This window comes from Alosa sapidissima, chromosome 10, assembly GCF_018492685.1.
Source record: "Alosa sapidissima isolate fAloSap1 chromosome 10, fAloSap1.pri, whole genome shotgun sequence".
Lineage (NCBI taxonomy): Eukaryota > Metazoa > Chordata > Actinopteri > Clupeiformes > Clupeidae > Alosa > Alosa sapidissima.
Window position 1 is genome coordinate 4,254,340 of NC_055966.1, and position 27,316 is coordinate 4,281,655.

Below are 27,316 nucleotides of genomic sequence, written 5' to 3' on the forward strand. Positions count from 1 at the left end.
TGACTCAGTGATCAGTGTTAAAAATGTTAGACTGATATAAAGCACTCTCCAACCGTCTCCATCTGCACTGCACTGCCAGAGTCCTCCTCTAATCCTTTCACAAAAGAATTATTACAATTACCTCAAAGGCTGGCTCTAACAACAGCGTGTGTCTGTGTGTGCGTGTGTGTGTGTGTGTGTGTGTGTGTGCGCATGTGTATGTGTGCATGTGTGTGCATGTGTGTGTGTGTTTGTGTGTGTTTATGTCCGTCGGTGTGTGTGTGTGTGTGTGTGTGTTAAGGATTTAAATATGTGTTTGTATGCTATATCCTATTAAATAAATGGCAAGCACTTTAAATGCATAAAACTGAAGCTTAATATTTCTATATTTATATTTTCAATACATCTTTTAATGAGTAGAAAAATAACAACAGAGCATACTTGCAGTATGTGACCAGTAAAAATCGTAATAAATCTCCCACACATTTCTGACTAGACAAAGGTGTTGTACAGTACATACCTCACCCTTCTGTGTCCCTCTTGTCAGTTCCTCCTCTCTGTCATAGCGCCTTCTAGATGTCAATACAGTGCTACACTCCTCACATCAGCTCATAACGATATGACAAGAGTGTGCTGTAACAGAAAAACACTGCTCAACAGGCCTTTAAATACATAATACAGGCTTCTCTTTTTGTCCATTAACTGGATTAAGAGAAGTGCTCAGTCATACACTGTCGCTCTTAAATCCCACCATTGTTTACAGGCAGCTCTCCCTCTTTCAGAGTAGCATCAAGCCTACAAATCAACACCCTGTAAGAGAGATTCTGTTCAACACAAGTCAGGATGAGAGACTTATTGCATTGGCTTGATATTCCAGGAGAAATTTTACTGCTGAATACCAAGCAGGCACTTTATCAGGTCTGATAGAAATTTTCCCCTTCATAATCCACCAGGCTATTTCTACTAAGGGTAATACATTTAATGAGATGCATTATAACATCTAAAATCTTTCCATCTAACTTTGGATGATATGCTGTCATGCTGCAACTTGCCTGAGAATATGATATGTTAAATTGGCATTGGATATAGAGTTATGAATTCCAAGAATTTGTTATCATGTCATTCACAAATTTAAAATCCCCATAAAATTGACTTGCTATTTTTTTAAAATCACAATTGTATTCATTGCATGGAAGTCATGGAAATGGAGGTGAACAGATTGAACACTATTTGAAACTGCTTTATTTTCAAATCGTTGTGTCGATATACAATAAATAATCATGCACTGCAATACAGAATCCTTTTGCACCATCACAGTGAATGCATTTTAGACTGTCACTACATTTTGAAAAATGTTTATGATTCTTTGATGAAGTCTTATTATTCAGCTACAGAACTCACATAACGTCTATATTGTCACAATTTATTTTTCTATTCCTTCAATCCCTTTCCTTTAATTGTTGACAGATCAGGTTTGCTGAGGAGAAGTATAGGTAGTTTTGAAGACTACAAAAGGGATGTTTATCACATAACAGCAGTGATATTTAAATAGAAAAAATATCAAAACCAAGAATGACCATCAAATCAATGTTTCACTTTCTTTGTGTGATGACAATTGATTATTGGACATTGCGTTTGAATCAAATCTCTCTGATATGTGTGAAAATTAACCAATATTTCCTGGTGATGTTATTCTTCAGACATTTAATAGAGAATATGATGACCTCCCTGATCTGAGACTACATGTAATTAATTTGTTTACAGGGTAAGTCTATATTACTGGATGTGCATGCTGTTAGTGTTGCCATCTTGGATATTTTTTCAGTGTTTTTTTAATAAAGGCCCCACAAAATCTGAATTTGATATATATATACTGAAATTATATGTGCAAAAAGTGATGCTTTGTCTGCAAATAAACATGTCTGAAATTTTTAAAATGTGTCTCAGTGGTCACTAGAAATTTAACTGAGAAAGAGAAAAGAGGCCAAGTCAGGTTTTATTTGCTAAAGCCCATCTAAATGGTTATCCAGGCATTCAGTTGCATCAATCTGAACAAATCTCAACAATATTGCTGTGGTTACAGACTGTCGCTAAAAGCTGAGTTTGTCAACACAACAATGGACACAAAAGGGGGAAAGCATGGATTCAGGTTGTTACCCTTTCTAATGAAGCAAGTGACTTATAGCAGTCCTCAGAGTCAGGGCAGTAGAAGGCTAACACAGGTTATGGCTGAGGGGGCTAGTAGCAATGACTATTCCAACATCTATTCTGATTTGTATGGTCTGCTTCTAATATTATTTTGCAATGTTAGGTTGTATTTATTGCTGGTCATCTCGCACACACCTTGGCTCAAGAGATGCTGTTAATGGTGATAAGTGGACATAATTTGTTTTCAGAATATGGCTGGAGCAAGATGTATGCTTTTAAACCAAAACTATTATATATTTATATGTGTATATTTTACTTCATCAATTTCTTATTAAATGTATGTATTAACATTAAGAATGTTGTGATCTTTTCATCAAGGCAAATCTAAGTTTGTTGCAAATAAATCAATAGGCTATTGTTTCTGCTAATGTGACAGGAAATATTTTGCATCAGCACTGAAGAAAAGTACTTTGGACATTGTATTTTTTTAAAAGATATTTTAATAGCTTAATTTTGATTTTTTTGTTAAGATTTTAACAAAAAAATGCAGTGTTTTTCTTTCCAAAGAGGACAAATGCATTTGCTCATGCAATACTTTGTTTTTGTACAATGTTTTTGAACATACTGGTTGTGAATGATGATTGTAACAATTCTTTCAAGAAACTTTATGATGCCAATTTAGAGTGTTAATGTTAATTGCTGTTCTTTCAGATGTATATCAGATAAATAGCATCAAGCCTGACATTTCTGTATTTCACGTAAGCAGCAGTGGCATGTCCTTTCAGAAGCCTGACTGAATTTAGCTTGTATTTTAGCAGATTATTTGTTCTGAATACGACTGTATTATGTGGTCATGCTACTGTCGAGATCACTGCTAAATGGATATTAACACATCTCGGCCCTACCACACTGGGTCGCAGCAGGGTTGCACCTTATCTAGCTGGGTGCTCTGACACGGCCGTGCTGCAAATATTGTCCCTGTCAGGATGTGGAGTCAGGACCCTTGGCTAAGTAGAGGTCAGGATACACAATCCTGCCAGCACACAAGTGGGTTTTTAGTCTGCTGCCTCCTTTCATTGGCAAAGAATGGAGCCCCTCCCCTCACAACTCTGCATCAATCCCTGCAGTATCCCAAGGGAACGCCCCCTTCCCTCACACACACACTCTGTCTCACACAAAAATATACATATACACACACATCAACTGCTCAGTGTATCCAGTCGTTCCATGTGGGGATGTATGACCTGAGTTTTCCTTGAGGTAATGTAACACTCCTGGCTATGAGCACAACCTGTGACTACCAAAGAGCTCACTGCTACTGAGGAGGTACAGGCATTGCAAATGTAATACTGAGGTAGTTTTTCATGTCAATGCGTTCTTTTTCAATATATATATATATATATATATATATATATATATATATATATATATGGAGAGGGTGGGGGTGCACTCGCAATAAGCTAAGCTACAGAAAACCTACAATTTAAAAGCTCTGTTCATACAATCTTGTAATTTCATTACAGAAAACATCACCAACATAAACAGTCTTCTTGTTCTGCAAAAACTCGGAGGCGGGTGCATCACAGTAGGTAGTCTGTGGACTTAAAAGTGGATCACAATGCTATTGGTGGCTGTGCTAAATGTAGGCCTAACTTATGCACAAAATATTGGGTTGGGATCCATATAGGCCTACAAATGTAAATTATAAGCCTACCTATTTTAATCATCATCCCACCATTGATATCTAAATGGTTTGTAAAAACAAATATCTATGAATGTGTGTCATAGGCTACACACATAGTTACTATGGGTACTATGGGTAACACATATGTTTATGAGAGGTTTAAGTTAATCAAACTCACCACCTCTATACAAAAGGTAGCATAGCACATTGTAATGTTAAATTCAATTATCCACTATATATTATATATAGACTATAACTATAAATTCAACTATGAGTTGTAGCACTTTGTGGATTGTAATTAGGCTATAGTATGTTTATGTTAAACTGTTCAGGATTTTACTTGAAGGCTAATAAGCAGCCAACCACATTTAAGTTATCCTTTGGAATAAAAGTGCAATCTTGTCAAAATGATTTTAGGATGTTCTATTTTTTACATTTAGTCGTGTTCACATTTTGAACAGTAGACCTACTAAATTTGATTGATTTAATGAGTTGGCCTAATTATAAAGGTGATGTTTTTAACAAATATTAAATGATGATGATAGGTGAGTTGGTTCATCTGTCTAAAGTAAATATTTTAATATTTTCCTTAAGCTTGCAGGTTAGAGTCCTGCTTCTGAATTCGAAATTAATAACTCGCTACATTTAAGTCAGAAAATATAGTCTCAAACTGGAAACAAACTGCACTGGTCACACGTATTGCATTATATTGCCAATCTAAACTATTAAGACATAACCAAGACACAAACTATGAGCTTCTGTCATTATAGCCTAGCCTATACATATTTCACCCTTTTGCGAGGCCTAATAATAGGCCTAATGGATTGTGCAATCATAAAATATAGCCTTTAGCCTACAGCTTAGTTATAACCTTCTCTGAGGCTTATTTCAACTTTAGAAGCAGAACAAATCAAGGTTCCACCTTCACCTCATCCTTTTAGGCCATCCAAAATCACATATTGTGTAGGCCTAGCCCACTTATTTCCAGCGACATTCACAATCTGTGTTTTAAGCAGAAACATTTGCTATTAACCGGATATTTTGCCTATACAAAACAAGCCTCTGAACTTCACATTGCAGTGGTTTATTTTAGAAATAGGCTACATTATTTAGGCTACACGTTTTATTTTAAGTCACATATAAAACAGTTATTTAGTTTCCCGTTTGACCAAAATAGGCTAGTGGAAGTGTTTAAAAAACTTCAATTAGCCCATCAGACTTGTTCTATGATCCCGTAGCTTTGTCAACTGATAGAATAAGCTAGGCTACCACTCAGTGTTGGCACTGCAATGCTATCTATCATTGCCTATTTGTGCTGATGTCGAAGCAGTTTCTGACTACTCCACAGGGTCCAGGTTCTGTGATTACAGAATTATCCATGCGCTGATGCAGGTCCTTTAGATTTTCTACTTTGTACAAATGCTCTGTATTGAAACATGGCCAGACCAAGGCAACTGATTATTTAATCGAAAGCCTATGTGACATAAAAACATGCCAGATTACAGGGTTTGGACAAGGCATCGGCAGATGAACTGACCTCCAGTGTGTCAACAAGTTGACCTCAGACAAATACCCTGCTGTATGGTTCCTTTGAGATGGAATGTAGCCTATCCTAAAGTTTCCACGCCCTCTAATGTGATGGCATGGGTCTATGCAACCAGATAAATGCTAAATTGACTTCCAAATGCTGTTTGACTGAGTAATTAATTCCAACGGTAAATCAGCACTTATTTAGGTCCATCACACTGTAGTCTGATACCTAGTGTAGGTAAAAAAATAAAAAAAAAAGTAAAAAAACAATCAGCTTGCACATCGCTGAGGAGACGTAAGTTAATGAATAGGCAAGTCGCTCACATCACAACTGTATCCCTGCGCATGCACGCCAATACAGTAGTTTTTTTTTAAAGCATATTTTATCTTTTACATTACATTTGTATATATGCAAAATGAAAATAAAAAATTCAGACATCATTGTATTAATTTCTGAGGTTTTGTGGTCTATTTTACGGTTCTGTTTAAAAAAAGGGTATCTATTTTATTCAGTGGCGGCAGGATACGGCAACCGCAAGAGTTGTTATAATGGCTTGCACAGAATGCGTCGCCATCTTCCCTCCCCTCACACCCTGCCAGGGCAACATTGGTGTGCGGAGAGTCTTCGTCAACAGCGACTGGAGGTGGAGTAACCTAGTAGTGGCGATTTGTTGGTTTTCTCTGTTTTAACACAAGCCACTGATTTGCACAGCTGACGGGAGAAACGGATATACTTATTTTTCTCGGGTGAGTTTAAACTGAAATAGTGCTCCTTTAGTATCTAACGGTTTGTGTTCACATGGTCGCTAACATTAGTGGTGTTGCTAGCAACATATTGTCTTAACATTAGATCAGCATAACCATGTAACGTTAGCTAGTTGGCTTTGAGATTTTGTATCCTACGATAGCTGTGCTGTAACGTTAGCTTGTTAGCTAATTTCAGCTAACCGTCTACTTAAGGTGCAGGGGATCTTATTTTGGATACCGGTTACTCTTTAACTCTTTTGTAGCGGGAGGTGTAGTAGCTGAAGCCCCCATTGGCTTCATTAACGTTAACATAGAAATTACTGGGGAACTGCTTGTGAACCTGTTTGTCTTATATCGAGTTGTAAATAACGTTAACAGGAACATGTTTGGGCTGATATTCTTGGGTAACATTAACGGTAGCCGCTCATATTATACTCATTATCGGAGTCTTTAAAACTTGGCAAGCTAACCTTAACGTAACTGGTAACCATTGATTGCCTCTGATTTGTAGTGCTGATGCACTACGTTAACGTTATCGCGGAAATAAGTTGACCTTCTCGTTAATATTTGTTGTGGTTTCAAACGGCTTAATGTTAGAAGCTAGGTTAACGTTGATCTGTAGTAACGCTGGTTAACGTGCGTTTGTATTTTTAAATTGGTTGCAGCGTCGGCTTGTATTATCAGTAATAGCGCTTCCTAGCTAGCGGTCATCTTAGCAGACTTCGTGCCTGATGTTAACCAGCAAACGTTAACGTTGTGATATCCCACTGTGCTCTAGGTTTAACATGAACATTAATCAAGTTATTGTGAGCCTCGATTTATAATAGCAATGTTACTCAGATAATTTAACTCTAGTCATGTAAGAAACGTAAGGTAATGTAACGTTAACGTTATCGCAGGCATCTGCCTTGATGGAAGACTGGCTGGCTAGTGATACTTTCTAACTTAGTGACTTGGCTATGCGTGGCCATTCAAAACATCTTTGTGTACACACTCCTTGTTAATGGAGTGGGTGGTGGGTAGTTGAAAGGGATTGAACTTCATGCAATGCTTTTTAAGCAAGAGCTACGATCTTGCAGCAGGGGCGGCTTAATCACCCAACATTTCTGTTTTTGTGTTTACTCGGTTAGGAAAACTTTTGATCTGGCCGATTAATAAGAGTCTGAGTAAGCTAACGTTGGTTCCCAAAAGACAGTAAGCTAGGTAACGTATGTTAGCTCGTGGTGCTTCAAGGTATAACGATGCGGTGCCACGTACAATTTAAACACCATGCGTTGTTTTAATGAAACATCATTTTCATTATATGGGAATACGTTTTCCTGTTTTTTCTTGTGTTTGGCACATGTCTAAAATCTGTGTCCGTGGTGTTCGCCATTTATCAGTCCAAGTCACCATTACTTTTGGGAATACGCAAAGTAAAGTTTTGACTTTGTTATTTCTTCAAACGGGCTTCGATAAAGATTTTTCATGGTTGCATATTACTTATTGAAAGGGACAAAGGGATACAACATTCTTGGGCCGATGTGGTTGGAATGGAAAGGAAGTCGAGGAGGAGCCTGGATTGAAATCCGACTCTGTCTGCACTGGTAGCGGTAACTTGTAAAGGGAGCCGAGGTCGTGATCGAGACCTGCCTGTGGGGGTGGGGACTCGCTGAAGCCTTCCGATCTCGGTAAAGCACCGTGTTTAGGCGTGCAAAACATTAACAAGGAGGGTGGTTCAGGAAATACCCCCACATGTTTGATGTTATTTTCCCTGCTCTTTTAAAAATACGTATAGAACCAGAAGCCGGGCGAGGTAGAGGGAAATGCCACTTGGTGCCGCCGACGAAGCGTACCCTACGTTCGCGCTAGGGGCATCGCAGATCAATATGTTCATGTTGGCCGTTGTCCTCATTTTAAATAAATGACTTTCATTGCACATTAATGTCGACATTAGTGAATGGGTGAACTATCGTTGCAATGATGAGTTGTGTAGATTTGTCGCGGTGGGTTTTCTTTTCCCCCCCCAGTAGTCAAATACTTCGATGCCAATGCGCATTTCTTCCCATAGAATACGACGGCATAATCAAGTTAGTGGTAGAGGTAGTTTTCTTTCACATTGGAACTGGGAAGCCTAATTGCTGTATAGCAAAAATGTAGTTAGCGATGGTTAACCACATAACCTCATATATTTTTTTTTACCACACATAGTTGTACCTTTTTTGTTCTTAGCAGTGGCCCTAAGATTTACGGAAAGCTGCTTAATTATTGGGTCACTGATTTGAGCCATGGTCGCTGTGGCTAAGCATTCCTTACATAGTGAGAATATATCTATAAACTACTTTTGTCTGATCAATAATTTTCTGGTGCCTGTAACAGCTAGGCAACTTATGACAAGTTGCTGTTAGGTGTCTTGTTGTTGAGATCGCATTACAGCAAAATGTGTAATTGACCACTGTACAATTGGTGTCTGGTGTACAGACTGGCTGTCTTCCAACCGTGACTGTAATTTTGAAAAGGCAAATGTTTAATGTGGCAGCTTGTTTCTGCTGGTCATTGTGAGCAAACTCTGTAGCTTTTAGTATTTCCTTGTGTGGTTGTTCTAAATAATCTGTGAAGGTTAATTTACCATGTCTAAAAGCCAGGTGACCTCGCTCAATGAAGTGGCAGTGTCGCAGCCTGATCAACATTTCCAGTTATAATATGCATTACCAATCTGAGTAAACATGCATAGTGATAGGCTTATGTTCCATCATGACCAGTTACCAGAGTTCTGTTGTGGTGTATTTTCCTTGATTCCACTTGTACGCATTTGGTGGTATTGAAACCATTTGGCGTTGGGTCACCAGTGTAGGGAGGTTCTATTAGGATGCTGTTGGCCATAAAGTGATCTGGATGAGGACATCAGAGTCCATATGTAGTCTTAGCAGTCTGTCTGAGTGGCCGGTCTACTGAATAGCCTGTGGTATTTGGACTGTGTTGAGGTGGGGGTAGCAGCCAGGGTCTGCCATTGTTTTTGGTGGGGCAGTTGGGCGGTGGGTTCATGAGGCCCTGGCTGCTGACTCCTCACATTCTTCTAGTGCCACAGCTGCTGGTAGGCAGCTTAAACCAGTCCATGCCACCATCAAACGCTGGTCAGCACAGCAGCTGGGGGCCACAGCTTCGTTGACATGCTGACCAAATAGTCAATAAGCATTTTTTTGTGACTCTGTATGTAGTGTTGCAATGTGAAAAAGTTAGTTGAGCTGTGAACAAACCGTGGCATAGTTCCATCACAGGACCATGGACAAAATGTAGCCTCCAAGTTGTGCGGTGTGCTTCTTTGAATAAAGGGTGTGCCTAGTGACTGCTACATGTGAAATGTTGTGGTGGAAGTCTGATGCTGGCGGTGGTGCTGCCTGGGCTCCCGCTGGTGAATAAATGAGGGCTCCAGCCATGGCCTGCTTTAAAGCGGTTTCTTGTGACTCAAGTTTGAGGATGTGGAAGGAGGCCAAAAGCTTGATAATTGGCTCCGTCGTGGCATGCAAGTCAAGACAGTGGAAAAACAAGGGGACGTGAAGCTTTAATGATTTTGGTGTAGTTAGACTGGGGCTCATTCACAGCCATGTGCAGTGGAAGTATTAGGGAGGTGTGCGTGCATGTGTGGGGGGGGTTTGTAATCTTTGACAGTAAAGCATAGTGCTGGGAATTGCCGCAGAGGCAGCAATACGATCACAACATTTGGACCATGATGTATTGTGATTCTTAACATTTTATGATACAGTATTGAACTGAATTCAGTTCTGCAATATATTTCTACCATATAATTGTTTTTCGTATGCTGGAAATGTCTGCAGCCATCGTGCCGTGGTTTTCTTCTCACAGTACCACTTTTGTAGCTTCTGAGGCATAATCACACAAATATTGTGCTATGTTTATCAGTGCTCTATTGTGACAATATTGTCCCTAAACACTAGTCTCTCTCCCCCCCCCCCCCAAAAGTAAAATGCTGTTGTCTTACAGCTTGTGCTTCTGAGATACTCACTTCATGTCTGCAACAGGTATGCTATGAGTGGCATGAATTCCAGTATCAGGCCTACACATTCTTTCTTTAGGGTTAGGTCTCAAGGATGTCCTAAAATACAATTGAATGTTTTGCGATGTTTTGCGTTACTCACAGACTGGCACTCACTGGATGTGCTAAAACAACTTGAATTTCCCCTTGGGGATCAATGAAGTATCTATCTATCTAAAACATCACATCTTTTTATTGGAGCATTACTGAAAGCTGCTGTTTACAGCTTTTTACTGTTGGACACTTTTGGGTTGACAGGTTTTGAAAATTTACTTGATATCGTCACGCAAACCCTGTAGATTTGCCTCATTTGTAATGTGAAGTGGGTGTTTTGGGGGGCTTTGGAAACGCATGAGAGGGAGTGCTGTGAGGTCAGACATGAGGGTGAAACCCTAATGATATGGTAATGGGAGGGGGTGGGGTGGCCCCAGGTCTGGATGACTCACTGCAGGCCATTGTGAGGAGGTGTTCAGTCCTGATGGGTAAAGGCTTAGTAGAAGACTACAGTTCAGTCCTAAATGGGCAGTTACCTCAGTGTGGATGGGCCATTATTATACTGTTGAGCAGTATGTAGAGCTGCTTGATAAGATTGTGAAACAGTTTGGATTCACTGTTTTGGTAGACTATGCTAGTACGCACTTTTGTGACTATTGTTTTAGCTGTATTTTCTGGTTGCATTTGAAAATTAAATATCCAAAATAATAAACCTGCGTCTTACAGTGTTGGTGCATAGGCTCCAAATGAAAACTGTTGAAAAACAAGAATTTTTAGATTTTTGAAGTCTACTTTTTGAGTGATTTCCAGTCTTGTTTTTCTTTTTCTGCATTTGAAAATTGAAATTTCATTTCAAATTTGGTTTTTCTATATGTTAGACTCAGGGCTTGAAAACGAAATTATTTTTCAAACGTTCCGTTCCGAACGGTTCAGGTAGGCCTATGTTTAACGTTTTCGTTCTTGCATGCGTTCCGCCACCAACATATCGGTCCTGAACCGGTTCGGAACGCAAAATATCGTTCGTTCTTAAAGTTCCGGCAGTGTTTGGCGGGCCTATCAAGTCTATTTTTGTGAACTTTACCTTAGAATAGACGTACTCATTATTTCCCCTTGATTTAGCCTATACCGTAGCTATGCCCAAAAATAATAAGTCACAGGCGGCATCCAAAAACATTCAGATGGGCTATCCATCCCATAGCCTACAGACTTACTGTAAGCCTAACCTATGCCTATAAATAATTTCTTATCAAAAATATTTCTGGATACGTGCTAAACTCCTTACCTGGTTTTATCCATATGGATTTCTTCAAAGGCTTGCGCTATAATTTCCAACCTGTCTGTTGCTGACAAGGCCTATCTCAAATTTTCCGTTTAACTCTTCTACATAGAATAGGCTATAATTGCGCAAACATTTCAAATCCCGACTTTAAAACGACAAGGCGTGGACAGGCAAAATAGGCTATTATGCATAGGCTACAAACAATTTCCAAATAAGTTTCAGTAGCCTACGCTACGAGCTGGCCTAAGATCCGAAGTGGCAGACGGATAGGTAGGCCTAGTTGGCTACATAGCGGCTTGTTAGCTCACATTAACAGTGTAGATGCGGGCTTGTTTTTCGCACAACCGGAAATAGTCTCCCTGACATAGGATATGCTTTTGTGAAATTTTATAAAATATATAGAGAACGAAAACAAAACGTTATTAACCGGTTTTGTGGATTTCAGAATAACGTTTCTGTTCCGGAACAGTTGAAGACCATTTTGTTTTCGTTTCCGTTTCTGCTCCTCGTAAAATTCCGAAAAATTCCGTTCGTTTTCGGTTTTCGTTTTCGTTCCTTGAACCGGTTCGGAGCCCTGGTTAGACTGCCGTGTGTGTGGTGACTGGGAGGTTTTATTCATGCACCTCTGGCTAATCTCTACGATCAGAGGAAGTCTGCTCTGAGTCACACTTGTTCATTGTGTGTTCAGGCCGTCAGCAGGAAATGGAGATTCTCAGTCTGCCGTCATTGTGGTGTTCTGCTCACACACACACTTACAAAACAGTCATTGGAAACCGGAATCTGAAACCACCAAAACTTGCCTTGATTCTTCCAAGTGGTTTCTGAAGTTGTGTACTATGGTAGTAGGCTATAAGCTATGAGCTGCAGTTGAGTACTCCGAATCACTGTTTTTTTCCTGCAAGTTGGCTCAGCATTTGTGATCGGACATGGAAAGTGGATATCCAGTGTAGGCTAGTTTAATTGTGTGCTTCTTTAAATGACATTTTTCATTTGGTTTTAACATTAACTAGCTGCTGAGCCTTTTGTGTGTGATGTTGGGTCAACTCTGGTTGTGTGGTTATTTTAATCTGAGCGATATGATGTGATGAACCTCTGGGCAGCCGCAGTGCTGATGGTGTATTTCACAATATACAAATGTAACCCTTTTGTTTGAGTGGTTTCTGTCTGGTGCTGTGCTACAGTGGTTGACTGCTGTTCTCTGTTCTCAGATTAGGAAGCTGTGCAGGCTGCAGGCTGTGAGAGGAACATGGCTACCCAATGTGAGTATCCCTGCTGTCACACCCCACTGCAGAAAACACCTCTCCACCTCTGTCCCCTCTTCCATTCTAGTCTCTGTATAATTATTTGAATGGATAGCAGTCTTCAGTCAATATTTACTGAAAAGGGCCTCAAGTTTTGTACAGCTCAAAACAAATATGAAAGATGTGTTAGAGGAAGGAGTAACTCATTTCAGTACTTATTAGTTAGTGTTATTATAAAAAATGAATTTTAACTGGTTTTGTGTTGTATTTTATAGGTTTCATATTGTGTAGTCTTGTGTAGATGGTTCACGTTTACTATGAACACTTTTAACTGTACTCCCAGACTATCTAAATGGTAATGCCTGGGTGCATTTCTAACGTCCTGCTGCCTTTCCCCCCAGCGGATCTGATGGAGTTGGACATGGCCATGGAGCCGGACCGTAAGGCTGCTGTCAGCCACTGGCAGCAGCAGTCTTACCTGGACTCTGGTATCCACTCTGGGGCCACCACCACAGCGCCCTCCCTCAGCGGCAAGGGCAACCCAGAGGAGGACGATGTGGACAACCAGGTTCTGTACGAGTGGGAGCAGGGCTTCAACCAGTCCTTCCCTCAGGACCAAGTTGCAGGTAGGCTTCTGGTACACGCTGTCCACCCCTCCACATCAGTAGAGCTTTACTGTGGTGAGGAACCTCTGGGCAAGTGGCACTGACGTGGTGTGTCTCCTCAGATATGGACGGGCAGTATGCCCTCACGCGGGCACAGAGGGTGCGGGCGGCCATGTTCCCCGAGACGCTGGACGAGGGCATGCAGATCCCCTCCACGCAGTTTGACGGCACCCACCCCACCAACGTGCAGAGGCTGGCCGAGCCCTCGCAGATGCTCAAGCACGCCGTGGTCAACCTCATCAACTACCAGGATGATGCCGAGCTGGCCACACGCGCCATTCCTGAGCTCACCAAGCTCCTAAACGACGAGGACCAGGTACACATGCACAGCACACACACACACACACACACACACACACACACACACAGATTGAATCCTGTTAAATGTAGTAGACTGCAGTCGAACCTGCATCTGAAGTGCATGTCTTTTTCTTTCAGGTGGTGGTGAACAAGGCAGCAGTCATGGTACACCAGCTGTCTAAGAAGGAGGCCTCCCGTCATGCCATCATGCGCTCGCCGCAGATGGTGTCGGCCATCGTGCGGACCATGCAGAACACGGGCGACGTTGAGACGGCCCGCTGCACCGCCGGCACACTGCACAACCTCTCCCACCACAGAGAGGGCCTGCTGGCCATCTTCAAGTCTGGCGGCATCCCCGCCCTGGTCAAGATGCTGGGGTAAGGCTCACGAGTGTATATTAGGACTGCCCACTCTGCTAAATGCGAGTTGTGCTTAGTTGCTGTGTGGTGTGTTTGTATGGATGCTAAGTGTGGTTCTCTTGTTTGGTTCCTCCTTCAGTTCCCCAGTGGACTCGGTGCTCTTCTATGCCATCACAACCCTACACAACCTGCTCCTGCACCAGGAGGGAACCAAGATGGCCGCACGCCTGGCTGGCGGCCTGCAGAAGATGGTGGCGCTGCTCAACAAGACCAATGTCAAGTTCCTGGCCATCACGACAGATTGCCTTCAGATTCTGGCCTATGGCAACCAAGAAAGCAAAGTAAGAGTTGTTTTTTATTTATTTTTTTAATGGCTGCCATGGTGTAGTTTTGTCTCCATTAGTTCAGTAGCTGACCGACCTCTTCCTCTTGTAGCTCATCATTCTGGCCAGTGGAGGCCCACAGGCACTGGTCAACATCATGAGGACCTACACCTATGAGAAGCTTCTGTGGACTACCAGCAGAGTCCTTAAAGTACTCTCTGTCTGCTCAAGCAACAAACCTGCCATTGTTGAAGCTGGTAAGTTCCCCACTAATGGCCTATTAATGTGCCATCCTCATTGGCTGCATAGTGGTGTTTTGTGTGTGCTGACCGGCTGATTGGCTGCTCTGTAGGTGGCATGCAGGCTCTGGGGCTGCACCTGACGGACCCCAGCCAGCGGTTGGTGCAGAACTGCCTGTGGACCCTCAGGAACTTGTCAGACGCTGCCACCAAACAGGTAAGGCTTGGCTTCCTGTGCTCGTCCCACCTGCACGCACCTCGTGCTCTTGTGCACTTTCCTCCCTTTTCTTCCACTCTACATGAGACCTCTCTTTCTGTCTCCCCACTCTTTCCATGGAGAAGACGACCTTAGCTGAAGTAGATGTGATGCAGGTAAAGAGTAGCTATTCCTGCCTTTCTCACTGGGGGGGGGGTCAACCTGCTTACTTAACTGAGCTGAACCTAAGCAGACCCTGAACTTAGCTTTAAAAAAAACAAAACAAAAAAAAAAAAGCTATTGATTCAGACAAAAGACTTAAACTTGTAAACTTCAAAAATGTTCCAAATGTTTAATGGCGTTGCTGTGGAAGTGTCAGCAGCTGATGCACGGCTGTTCTCTGCTCTGTTCAGGAGGGCATGGAGGGTCTGTTGGGCACGCTGGTGCAGCTGCTGGGCTCCGACGACATCAACGTTGTGACGTGTGCGGCGGGCATCCTGTCCAACCTAACCTGCAACAACTACAAGAACAAGATGATGGTGTGCCAGGTGGGTGGCATCGAGGCGTTGGTGCGCACCGTGCTGCGTGCTGGCGACCGCGAGGACATCACCGAGCCAGCCATCTGTGCCCTGCGCCACCTCACCTCGCGCCACCAGGATGCCGAGATGGCCCAGAATGCCGTGCGGCTGCACTACGGCCTGCCAGTAGTGGTGAAGCTGCTGCACCCACCTTCACATTGGCCTCTCATTAAGGTGAGTTGCACTCTGGCCTGGCTGTGGTTCATGTTTGGTCCTCTCTCTTTCTGAAAGATTTCTAAAGATGGTGCTCCTGTTTGTCCTTTCCAGGCCACTGTAGGACTGATCCGTAACCTGGCACTGTGCCCTGCCAACCACGCTCCTCTGCGTGAGCAGGGTGCCATCCCACGCCTAGTGCAGCTCTTGGTGAGGGCACACCAGGACACCCAGAGACGTACCTCAATGGGTGGCACACAGCAACAGTTTGTGGTGAGTGGAAGGGACGGACGGATGGATGGATGGATGGATGAAAGGATGAAAGACTTCTGCACAGGGATAGATGGGGAGCTGAGCTGGAGTCAGGGGGAAGTAATATTCTTTGTCTGTGTTCCTCAGGAGGGAGTTCGCATGGAGGAGATTGTAGAGGGGTGCACAGGAGCCCTGCACATCTTGGCCAGAGACATTCACAACAGAATTGTCATCCGGGGACTCAACACCATTCCACTCTTTGTCCAGGTACGTCTGGAGATGCTGCATCCATGTCGGATCACAATGATACTTTTGTGTGCAATAGAATTCAGTGTTTGAACCAAGGATTCATTCATTGGTGTAGCACGTTCGTGTACCTTGGAGGAGCCTCTGATCTAATGGTGCCTTTTGGTTTCCTCCAGCTCTTGTACTCTCCCATTGAGAACATTCAGCGTGTGGCTGCTGGCGTCTTGTGCGAGCTGGCTCAGGACAAAGAGGCAGCGGAAGCCATCGAGGCCGAGGGAGCCACCGCCCCACTCACAGAGCTGCTGCACTCCAGGAACGAGGGTGTCGGTACGTTTCCACTTTAAACACAGTCGACCCTCTAGGTCCAGCACTGTCGTCATGTCCAGTCCGGACTTTGTTATATTGAGCCTGGGTGAGAAATATGTTACTGTCATTTGATCCCAACAATTGCACACATTGCAGGGCAGGGAGCAAGTTTTGTGGCAGAGGAAAGACTGTGTTCCCAAATGATTATGGCAAGCAGTAGAGATTGCATATGCAGGCTGTAAAGTCTGTTGATGCAGAGTCGGACAGACAAATAAACATCTGTGACTCTGTCTTGGCAGCAAGTTTGCTGAGAAGCTGCTATTTGACCACAGGCTGTAAAATAAATGAAGCCTGATCAGTGAGATTGTTCTCATTGCTAGTGTCAGACTTCTCATTTCAGTAGCTCATTTTTCCAGCCAAACTCATTATATACGGCACACTGCACTTCATCTCCAAATGTCGTATTGAAAGTTATGTTCTTTAATGGAACAGATTAAATGGGAAAAATCAGGCATTAGAAAATGTGTTTTTTTCTGGATTTGTAGTTTTAAATTCTGGTTGTGTTAAAAACAAAACAAAAAAAAAAAACCCACAAGTATTGAGTGGAATTCCAAACATCCTTGTTTGTTGTGTAGTTTGCTGTTTTGCCAATATTGGTTTTTAAAATCCATTGGCACATCAAACAAGCTGTTGGTATAGAGGTCAGAAATTTGATTACTGACACCTTGAGTGCTGGAGTCGATGTCTAGAGATCAGATGGCCTACCTGCGTCTCGGCTCTAGTGTCGGGCCCAATTTGTTTAGTCAATTCAATCGAAGTGTATGTGTGTGCATGTATGTTGTTGTTGGGCTGTTTGCTGGGCTTAACGCTCTCTCGCCTCTGCTCCCTACCAGCCACGTATGCCGCCGCTGTGCTGTTCCGCATGTCGGAGGACAAGCCTCAGGACTACAAGAAGCGCCTGTCTGTTGAGCTCACAAGCTCCCTGTTCAGAACGGAGCCAATGACTTGGAATGAGGTAACACGCCAACACACACTAACCCCATAGTCTACATTTGCGCTTAATGTTATGAATGGCACATTAGTCACCTATAGTGGCATGTCCTACAAGAGAACTTGCTTTTGATTACTTATAAGTGTGTGTGTGTAGTGTGCTGTTCCCCCTCTGATGAGTGTGTGTGTGTGTGTCCACAGACGGGAGAGCTGGGCCTGGACATGGGCGCACAGGGAGAGCCTCTGGGCTACAGACAGGACGGTGAGTTTCACATCCTTTCTACTTCTCCATGGTTTGCATACAGACTAATAAGCAGCAGTGTGTGCTGACTGGTGTTTTGGTTTTAACATGACTTAACTGAAGCAGTGACTAAAGGCATGCTCCCCTTATTGCTGATCACTGCCTGGTGTGTAGGTGTATGTCGAAAAGAGAGCACAGAGCAGCCTGTTCATTGTCCTCAGTTTCCTTAAGACCCTCGAGCACAGACGGCCCTCATTTGCTGCCTGTCCTGGCTTTTAATTGCAACACTGTATGACAATACACAAGTAGCAAGTGGCAGATGAGCAAGTTGAATTTCATAAATAATCAGCCTAAATATTGAGTCAGTCATGGATTCCCTTCCAGTGGGTCTTGTAAAAATACAGTAGACAGACATTGTTCTTTTTGGGTTTTTCACCGGAGCCCTCTCACCTGACTGGAGTGGATTGGTGGTTGTGTAGTGCTTAGTGGTTTGGTTTGTTTTGTTTTGTTTGGCTTCTAACCATAGCGTGTGCTTATCCTCCCTCTTGACCACCCACCCGCCACTCCCCACCCCAGACCCCAGCTACCGCTCCTACCACTCGGGCACCTACCAGGACGGCATGCCCATGGACCCCATGATGGAGCACGACATGGGAGGCCACCACCCTGGCCCCGACTACCCCGTGGAAGGCTTGCCTGACCTCAGCCACGCTCACGACTTGATCGACGGCCTGCCACCAGGCGACAGCAATCAGCTGGCCTGGTTTGATACCGACCTGTAAATACCAAGTACTTTTTAGGTAAGGAGCCCCCCTCACCCACTGCCTGGCTTCTGTGTGGGGAAGAGCTGCTTTGTGGCATGCTGCTCACACCACTAATGATGTGTGGCTTGAGTGTGTGGTGCAGGTGTGCTTGTCGCAGGAGTAACACGATCCTTTCCTGTCTTCACAGCTGTATCGTCTGATCTGAATGAACCTGCATTGTGATTTGGCCTGTAGAGTTGCTGGGCGGTCTCAAGAGGAGGGGGCTAGTATCTCAGAAAGTGCCTGACACACTCATTCAAGCTGAGTTTCCTATGGGAACAAGTGGGGTGGGGGGGGGGGAAATAAAACAAAAGAAACAAACAAAAAAACTTTTGTTCTGGTCCTCGTGGGTCGGAGATTTGAACGGAAGAGGAGTCTGTGGGGTGGATGTTTGACGAACGAAGGAAGCCCAAGAAGTGGATCCTAAGAGATGGAATTTTCAACCCTAGCCTTGCCTGTATTTTTTATGACATTTTATTTTTTTTAATGATTTCTCTGTCTGTAATGGTACTTATGTAGCTTGCTTTATGATATTGGTCTTCTGTTTCTTTATGTTTCCTTTTTTGTTTTGTTTTTGTTTATTTTTTGCAGTAATTTGTATTCCTTTATCAAGTCTATCATAGTGTTAAGTTCTAGTGGTGATGCTCCATCAGTTAAAGACTTTATCAAGTTTATGGTGTAGGAAACACTAATAATCATTTGAATTGTACTCTGAACAAGTGTAAACATTGTGTAGCTTTTGTATAAAAAAGAATTGGCAAAGGTCCAAATCTGGATTTTTTCCCCCTTGCTTTAAATGATCTCACCATTTCCAGTGTCACTGAAATGTTCCAAAGGGTGTGCAATGGGTGGGGTCACTTTTTTTTTCTTTTTTTTGATGGTAGCTCTAGAAGGTTTTGAAAAGAACCCCTAATTATTGTAGCCTGCTGTGCTTATTGAAGACATGGATATCACATGGCTAAACAATAAAATGGACTTAAATTTCCCTTCTGCCTGGTCTTAGTTTTACTTAGCTTTAATGCTTATTTGTTGGCATGTCTGTTGAAATGCATTCAGGACAATTGGAGTGGAAAACAGTGTGTCTTTAATATGTGCAGTATAAAAATAAATCCAAAGTCCACATTGAGCATAAATAGAGTGCAGTGTTTGCCTCACAGCTCCGTTGGGGCCGAGTGGCCGATCCCCCGTAAGATGTCCGTGGCGAGAGCTCCCACTGCAGCATCTGCCTGGGCCCTGGGGGAGAGAGAGCACAGGTCAGAGGAAGCGTCCTGTCAGGCCTGTCAGGCGGACGACTAATTAGAGCTTTTGACCTGCTTTTCATGGTGCAAGTCTGAATATTAAGCTCTTTTTTAAGTTTGGACAGCAAGCTTCATCTTGATGGATGACTGCCCTTGAAAGGGTCTGATTGCTCATTTCAGGCCGGGTGCCGGCTACCGCACTTCCCACTGGAGTTGTTGAATTAGACTGGCCACACCATGAGTGTTCAAGTATACCTTTTTGTATTTATTCCAGTTTTACAGTGCTGTTCTCACATGAGTAATGGTCATTTTGCAGATAAAAAAAACCCTGTGGACAATCGTTGGGTTCTAAGGGAATAATCTGAGAACTCAAACGCCTCGTGTCTAGTTTCCATAGTGACGAGGGAAAAGTCAGTTCAATAACACTGCTTGTCTATAGATTACTGGTTTTAGAGTAGCAGTGTGTACCATCAACAAGTTAAATCCAACATGACCTTGAGCACCTGTCCAAATAAAAGGCTTGCTGTTGAAGAAAATCACCACGACATGTTTGGCATGTTAAAAAAAAAGGCTTGTCTGATTTGTATTTGAACAAATTTACATGGGACATTTGCATGTGATTTCTTCTGTCTGAAGAATTGAGTGTCCAATTGGAATCAGTTGATGGGGAATGGTTCCACTGAGAAGTTCAGCTGTGCACTCATCGTGTTTTACTGGCAACCTCTCCCTGTGTTCCCCTCGACCTGCTCCTGAACATGAAAGCACAAGCTCTGTGGCTGAGTAGCTGGGGTGGGGTGGGGTGGGGTGGGGCTGAGAGCTACAGAGCATTGTTCTGAGAGGAATCTCACCCAGACTTTGGGGGAGAGAGAGAGAGAGAAAAAACAATATTGTTGAGGTTTCTTTTTTTCCCCTGGCAGGCCTGGCTGGCTGACTTCAAAGGGATGTGCTCTCGTTCTTAGAATGAGAAAGGGAGATGGGGGCAGGGGCCACGGTGGCCCAACAATGGGCCAGTATCAATTCGTTTTTTCCCCCTCGTTCTTTCTTTTTTGGAGGAGCCCACAGCTCAAGGAATCTTTCATTACGAGAGCTCTGCCTGGGCCTCCCCTGCCTGAATGGATCAAAGTGGAGGGCCACGCTAAGAGCCTGAGACCCAGATGGGTGGGAGGAGGGAGGGGGCTGGAGCGTTGTTTGGGTGGGGAGTGGGTGGGGGGTGGGGAGTGGGGGGGCTCACCTGGAATGATGGGAGAGTCTCTGGAGCAGGAGGATGAGGCTCTGACCTTCAACTGATGACCAGCAGGAACCATCTGAGGCCATCATCTACACACACACACACACACACACACACACACACACACAATAATAGTCTCAATTACCTGCCGCATACACAGAACTAAACAACCACACCATCATCCATCACACCACAATGCTTTAAAAGGGCCCAAAGGCTCTGGAACAGACAGCTCTCGTTTCATTTCCTGCCATGATGTCACTTTTCTACCTCAGTGACAATGACCCCAAAACCACAGAGAACAGAGTGTAACCCTGAGCGCTGATGTTCTCTCTAGCCATCTGAATGGCGTATGAAGCCAGTGGCACTATGACGAGGAATTACTCACTGTCTGCAGCAGCGGGTTGACTTAACTCAGGAGCCCAGTTCCTTGTGTTCACTAAATGTGTACATTAGTGAGAAAGCAAATCTCAAATCTCAATGGGGGTGTTAGACAAGGGCTGGGTAACTGTAAAAGTTGTATCAATCAATGGAAAATGTCAGTTCATTTGATTTTAGGATCATAGGATTCAAGCACACCCTCAATTGTCTTTTAGCTTAGATTCCACAACAAGGTTTAGAGAGCAGTCTTATTGCATAATGTATAAGAGTTCGTGCTCATCACTCAAAACAACTAAAATACTCTTCCAGGACCTGCCATCCATCTCCAATACCAAGGTAAGACTGAAATACAAAACACACCACGACAAAGCTTCTTAACAAAACAAGTCCCTTTTTGTCTATCTGGGGGAAAAAAGAGCGAGCCAGGCTCAGACTTCCTCCTCTGAAAATCCCCTCCTAACCTCCTCCTCTCCCAACCTGGCAGCTGATAAGAAGTTGAAGAGACACCTCGTGCTGTCGTGTTGCTTCCGTCTCTCGCAAGCGCATCCCCGCTGTAATCTCCCGTGACAACGCTCCAGCCAGCGCGCCGCACAAAGCCGCACACAAAGTGCCCGTTGCCAGGCAACAGGGTTACGTACCTAGGAAGGCACTTGTGCTGCCCACAGCAGCACTCATCCCAAGTGCTGTCTCACTGCACTCGCATCTCTGCCGCGAGGACCGGACGTGAAGTCCCCATAGAGCACTGCCGCGAGGACCGGACGTGAAGTCTCCACGCGAGGACCCCACAGAGCACTGAGGTCTGCTTGTGTCCCCTCACACACCTGCACACGGCCTCTGGACTGCTCTATACACCCCTCTATACTAACTCTACTCCTCATCCAATGTGTGAGGCAGAGGGATAGCATCAACTAACTAAGCATTGCTACAACCTGCTGCATGTATCACTGAACCAGCATCCTCTTAGAAAACTTGTTTAACATGGTCTGTAATGCCATCTGTGCCTCTGTGTGTGTGTTTATGTGTGTGTGTTTATGTGTGTGTGTGTGTGTGTGGAGAGGCACACACAGAGAGGTACCTTTCTGTCAGATATAGCATTCTGAAAAGAGATGTGTATCTAGGTTAAGCTGATTTGGAGCACTGTTGCCCCAGCTAAGGGCTTCTACATACTCGACGCACCCGACCGGTAGCGCGACACCGTGACGTCAAAATGACGTAGATCTTGCTGGCGCGCCAGGATTTTAGCCAGGTAGCGCGAGGTAGCGCACCACTCATTTTTTTTCAGACGAGCGAGACAAAGCGGAAACAGGAAGATGGAGTAGTTTGAGGGCAAGCGAGAGTTGCAGTGTTTTGTTACAGTCTGAATTTTTAATAGTTGGATAAGTTAACAAAGTTACCAGCGAGAGTTGCAACACATAGAATTAAGAGGAAAGAATACAAACGATTTATTTTCAAACAAAGGATATCTATTAAGGCCTGAACAAAATCTCTTTCCACTTCAGGAAATTACACAAACTCAGCCAGCTAACTAAACTGTTTAAATTATTAAAATAATAGGATGACTAAAGTATCCATCTATATCCATCTATCTATCTACCTGTGCGCACACCTTGGAAACTAGATGATAATGATGGTGGTAGTTGTGAATAGTAGCAACCAAAGTCTGAAGTACCATCACAGAGGCTAGATAATAGCCTCGCGAGAGTATAAATGGTTACGGCGCTTCTGTGACGTCACATTGTCGTGCTACCGGGTGCGTCGAGTATGTGGAACGTTTAAGGCTAGCCCTTTGCCAGCCCGCAGAAACCAGCCCAATAGTGTGAGTGAAAATAGGATGCGAAACACTTAGTCCGAAGGCTGAATATACAACAACGCCATACTCTCCCTGACATGAAACACATAATGAAAGAAAGCACTTAATATGCAAACCCTATTTTTATTCACATCAAAGGCAGACATACTGAAGCAAACCCAACCTTTGTAATTACGCACTGAACTAACATGCCTGTTAGGATATTAGTATAGTCTACCAGTCCCCGATGGAAGTCCTGGGAGACCTTCTTTGCCTTTTCTTTCATTAAATAGGCCTTTGCACTAGTGAGTGCACGACCCAATCTGAAGTGAGGAAGGGCCAGAGATGAGAGGATCTGAGCGTGAACTGGTCAATCTCCAGCCGTGCCGCTGGAGAATGCAGCTGGATTGGACGAGCTCCAGCACTCCTGCTCTGCTAATCTCCACCCGTGCCCCAGAGCTGAACTCAAAAGAGCAGCGATTCGCAGAGCCACTAACGCTCCAGGCCGTGTTTTTACAGGGTCTGCAACCTGGACGGGCGAACTGGATGACCCACAGTCAAAGTCTATGCACTGGGCATCTCATTTGAAACAGACAATGTAAACATCGGCAAAAAAAAACACTGCGCAGAGGCCACCATGTGTAACTGCAGGGTAATGGGGGACAACGTGCTGGGTTCATGGGATCGAGTCTAGCCGCTCTTAAGGTGTACATCACCAAAATGAGCTGTTTTGTATTTCCACCAATTAATATTAGAGCAGAGCAGAAGAGCAGAAACCACAGGAAAACGCTAATTAGGTGTCTTGCACTGATGTCAGACACAAAGTCAGCCTTGCTTGCTTTCAATTGACTGCAGTATTTTTGGAATTTCTTGTTTAAAGGTGCTCTAAGCGATGCCACACGTTTTTTAGGCAAAAATATTTTATGTCACTTACTGCAAACATCACCTAACCAACCGCTAGCTGTCTGTGTCCTGAATACACTGTAAAAAAACGCGATCTCTGTGGACAGCCCAGCCTGCAAAAACGGCAACAAAAACAACCTGGGCAAACCTAGCCTATAAAAACATAACAAACTGTTCCAGCAAATCACAGACGAGATGCGCGTTTAGGAGTTTCAATTGCACAGGAGCAGCACGGGAGGGAGGGGGAGGAAGTAGCGAGCTAGCTCTCTGTTTTGTTTGAAAGTCAACAGAAGTGACGTTACCCAGCATCGCTTAGAGCAGAGGAACAGGGAAACACACTCAAGTCAGTGGAAGCGCTTGAAGGCACATGTGAATTATTTGTAGAGATCCGTTTTTCACCTTACTAAACACCATCACAACCACCCGCATTTCACAACCTGTGCAAATCAACCTGACTGCACACCTAACTAAAACCAGAGATATCACATGAGCATGAGTTTGCTAAAACATGAATAACTGATGTGAGGGAATAAAACAATTCCAGCGTTCTCAATACTCTACTGTGCTGCCAATCTCTGGATCACTGAACCCTGGCTACCCATGCCTGTGCTGACACTCGCACCACTCCTGAGCTCGCTGGTTGGTGGAGCGTGCAACACGTGTCCAAATCCAGCTCTCACGCTCACAATACATGGGCCAGTGAACTGGTCAGGCCTGGACTTGAAGTGCAGCGCTCAGTCTTCCTCTCTTTGAACCTCTCCGTTTCAACGTGGCGTTACATGTGCCATATCTATTTCAGATATTATGAGGCAATTAGCTCTGTCTTTGATGGGCTGATAAAGAACATGCACGCACGAATTGTACAGGGTGGGGGGGTGGGGGGCTGCAATTAATGAATACTAATTAAAAGGCCTTTGTTGACAGTGTAGGCTTGGAGAAGAGACAAGTGTGCAGTGTTTTCCATGGGCCTAATTGAAAGCCTTTGTCAGGGTGCTCTCTCCGGCTGCCCTGCTCTGCTGAAGAGCCCTGCACTGCTCCCAATAAAAGCGCATGAAATAGAAATTGATTTGCATGATTTGCATAACAACGCAGCTGATTTGCAGAGTGCAGGCCAACTGTCCATCCAAATGCCTCATGAAAGGAACATGAGGAGTGGTGGACAGGGGCATGGCGAGTGATTAGAGTTGAGCTGCAGTTCGCCTCGCGCACAGCTGTTGACGGCCTGTACTGAATGAATGCTTTCAGTCGGGCAGCCTGGCACCCTGTTACCACGGAGAAGCCACAAGTTTATTATAAATTATAAATTAAGATTGCATGTACTTTTTAGATTGATGACATCAGAATGTGTGTTTAGGTTTTGGAGACAATGTCTCATTGAAAGCCTGGTCTTTCAGAAGTAGAAAAAAAAGTCAATGGATTTCATGGTTTCTGAAGTTCTGAAAAAGAACAGATTTGCACCATGAAAATCCTGCTGGTTCATGCACAATTTGACCTGGCACATGAGAGGACGCAGGGATTAAAGTGGCCCTTTTTCAGGCCATAAGTCATACATATCTACCTATAGAGATAGCAACCCTTTTGCGGTCGCGACTTATTGGTTTTTAATGTACAAAAAGATGCAAACAGCAAAGTAAAGGGAGTATTCGCCTTATTCACACGGCGGCCATTGTTTAAACCAAAACGAGGCTACAGGGTACACTTACTATAAAATTAATGCCACCTACAGGTGAATGCATAGAACATAACAATCCTATGGTTTGTGTACCCTGTAGCCTCGTTTTAGCCGCCAATGGCCACCATGTGAATAAGGCGAATTGAGAGTGTTCTTGATTGAGATTTGAGTTTTCCTGATGAACAAAAATATATTTTAGTACCATCCCTGACCATTGCTGATTAGCCATTGCTGTTCTTTTCTACTGCAGCAATATTGTAGAAAGGCTTTAACACACTCTTATTTAATTACTTCAGGCCAAAAGTGTTTAAAGGGGAGATTTTTTTCTACACCAAGTAAAATCTATAAAATCAAGTTTGTAAGACTTCCCATTTCCTCATCAAAGTAACGAATCAGAACATTCTAGATATTGTTCATATTTCCATTTGTTGCCTCATCCGCTTTTAATGAAAACATGGTAATTTTGAGTTTTACAGACAACTCAGTTTTCCAATGAGCAGCAATACTGTGTGTGCTCATGCAGGAGGTCTGCGCATTTGATAACGGCAATCTGGAGATGGTGCTTTTGTCTTCAACAACAGATTGTATAAGGTTGACAAAAGGGTTGCGATATGGTGAGGGACAGGTCGTGTTGCGCTATGAAAGAACATGCGTAGCCTACTTTCTAACGTAAAAACGGTCAGCCATAGATAAACGTAGCCTACCTCTGTCGTGGTGGCTAGTTGCACCAGGTAGGGAAGATGTCCTGAAGTGCACGAACGTTAACCTTATGGCGGTCTTCTGATTGGTGGCGTGCTAAAACGTTTTCCTATTGCATCCATAAACAATTTTCTTGCAGCGAACCGCGCAAAAGCAAACCCCTGGCGCTATGGCTTACCATGGCTTGTTAGTTCTCCCCCGTTTCCAACAGCTGCCCATCTCCATTTATTTTTTTAACTTTTGACACCTGCCTTCCTTTAGCAACAACGCATCCATGACAGCTAGTGGCCTTGCCAAATAGACGCACACAAATCATGACGCTAATATGCGAGGTTCTGGTAGGCCTACTGGTTATGGTTTTGTGCTATAAATGAATCATATTTTATAGCAAAGTTTTAAGTTGACTATTTTAATTGTATGGTTATTTTTTGTCAACATGCGATGATGACAGTGATATTATTTTTTTTATGCTAACACGCTCAGTCAAAACCTTCCGTCGCAAATTGTGAAAAACATTGTTGTACATGTCATAACAGACGGGATAATAAATTGCATAGGCTACGGTTTATATTGCGTCGCTTTACACATAATGTTAGTTGCATTGATTAAAAACTGTAACAATAATAGTAGCCTACATCGGGTGGCATAGAAGGCTATCTGTTCAAGTCATAGGTGACACCCAAAATGAATGACCTCCCCTGACAAGAGTTCGCGATAGTAAGAAATTGTCTACATTGATGCATGGAAAGAACGCAGCCTACGCTTCTTCTCCGAATTCGCACATAGAGCTCACAATATCATATCCAAAAAAGTTAAACGGATTGGCCAACCTCATCAGCTGTCTCTAATGTGTCACTATAATCCAACTTTTAGACCGTTATAGTCCTCCATATGTGTTCTTTGGAAAAGCAAAGGTGATAAGCCCCCCCCCCCCCCTATTTTTTTTCTCATCGGATCTGCATCGATCTCAAATATGACATTTCTAAAATCAAATTGACGGAAATCCGTCCTATGACGGAGAACTTTAATCCTTGAGGACGCAGTTCAGTTCATATGCCTTTAACTACTGAATCAAACAGTGCTCTGTCTGTTGGTTGTGCGAGGGTGGGCTGTTTCTGTG

At 43.6% G+C, this 27,316-nt stretch overlaps 2 protein-coding genes and 1 long non-coding RNA gene across 6 annotated transcripts in view; 1 reads left to right on the forward strand and 2 right to left on the reverse strand.

Annotated features, from left to right (window-relative positions):
- Positions 1-937, reverse strand: part of LOC121720355 — a 6,103-nt gene extending 5,166 nt beyond the window's left edge. Inside the window, exon 1 of the long non-coding RNA XR_006034526.1 lies at positions 500-937. This is a non-coding gene — a long non-coding RNA (uncharacterized LOC121720355). The remainder of the gene's footprint in view (positions 1-499) is intronic.
- Positions 938-5,905: 4,968 nt separating this feature from the next.
- ctnnb1 (catenin (cadherin-associated protein), beta 1) lies at positions 5,906-19,271 on the forward strand. 4 transcript variants are annotated; one of them, XM_042106371.1, is made up of 17 exons: positions 5,907-6,088; positions 12,603-12,653; positions 13,037-13,261; positions 13,363-13,616; positions 13,739-13,977; positions 14,099-14,300; positions 14,395-14,539; positions 14,635-14,738; positions 14,864-14,893; positions 15,131-15,469; positions 15,563-15,721; positions 15,848-15,967; positions 16,123-16,273; positions 17,146-17,267; positions 17,444-17,504; positions 18,060-18,283; positions 18,435-19,271. In XM_042106371.1, exons 2-16 carry the CDS (start codon positions 12,641-12,643, stop codon positions 18,263-18,265), a joined length of 2,370 nt encoding a protein of 789 aa, XP_041962305.1. In that variant the 5' UTR covers positions 5,907-6,088; positions 12,603-12,640; the 3' UTR covers positions 18,266-18,283; positions 18,435-19,271. The 4 variants fall into 4 exon arrangements, with proteins under 4 accessions (XP_041962308.1, XP_041962305.1, XP_041962306.1 ...); XM_042106372.1 differs by having other exon boundaries at positions 12,608-12,653; XM_042106374.1 differs by lacking the exon at positions 18,060-18,283 and having other exon boundaries at positions 5,906-6,088.
- Positions 19,272-19,353: 82 nt separating this feature from the next.
- The window catches only part of ulk4 (unc-51 like kinase 4), an 84,252-nt gene continuing 76,289 nt past the window's right edge, over positions 19,354-27,316 (reverse strand). Inside the window, exons 36-37 of the mRNA XM_042106370.1 lie at positions 20,756-20,841; positions 19,354-19,519 (exon numbers count right to left, since the gene is read on the reverse strand). Coding sequence (XP_041962304.1) covers positions 19,438-19,519; positions 20,756-20,841 — 168 coding nt within the window. The 3' untranslated portion in view covers positions 19,354-19,437. The remainder of the gene's footprint in view (positions 19,520-20,755; positions 20,842-27,316) is intronic.

What these genes read in the sequence shown, in the direction of transcription:
- ctnnb1 (XM_042106371.1), top strand. An exon ending in TCCTAAACGACGAGGACCAG is followed by an intron (nt 13,617 to 13,738) that starts GTACACATGCAC and finishes TTTTTCTTTCAG; the next exon opens with GTGGTGGTGAACAAGGCAGC. An exon ending in CTCCAGGAACGAGGGTGTCG is followed by an intron (nt 16,274 to 17,145) that starts GTACGTTTCCAC and finishes GCTCCCTACCAG; the next exon opens with CCACGTATGCCGCCGCTGTG.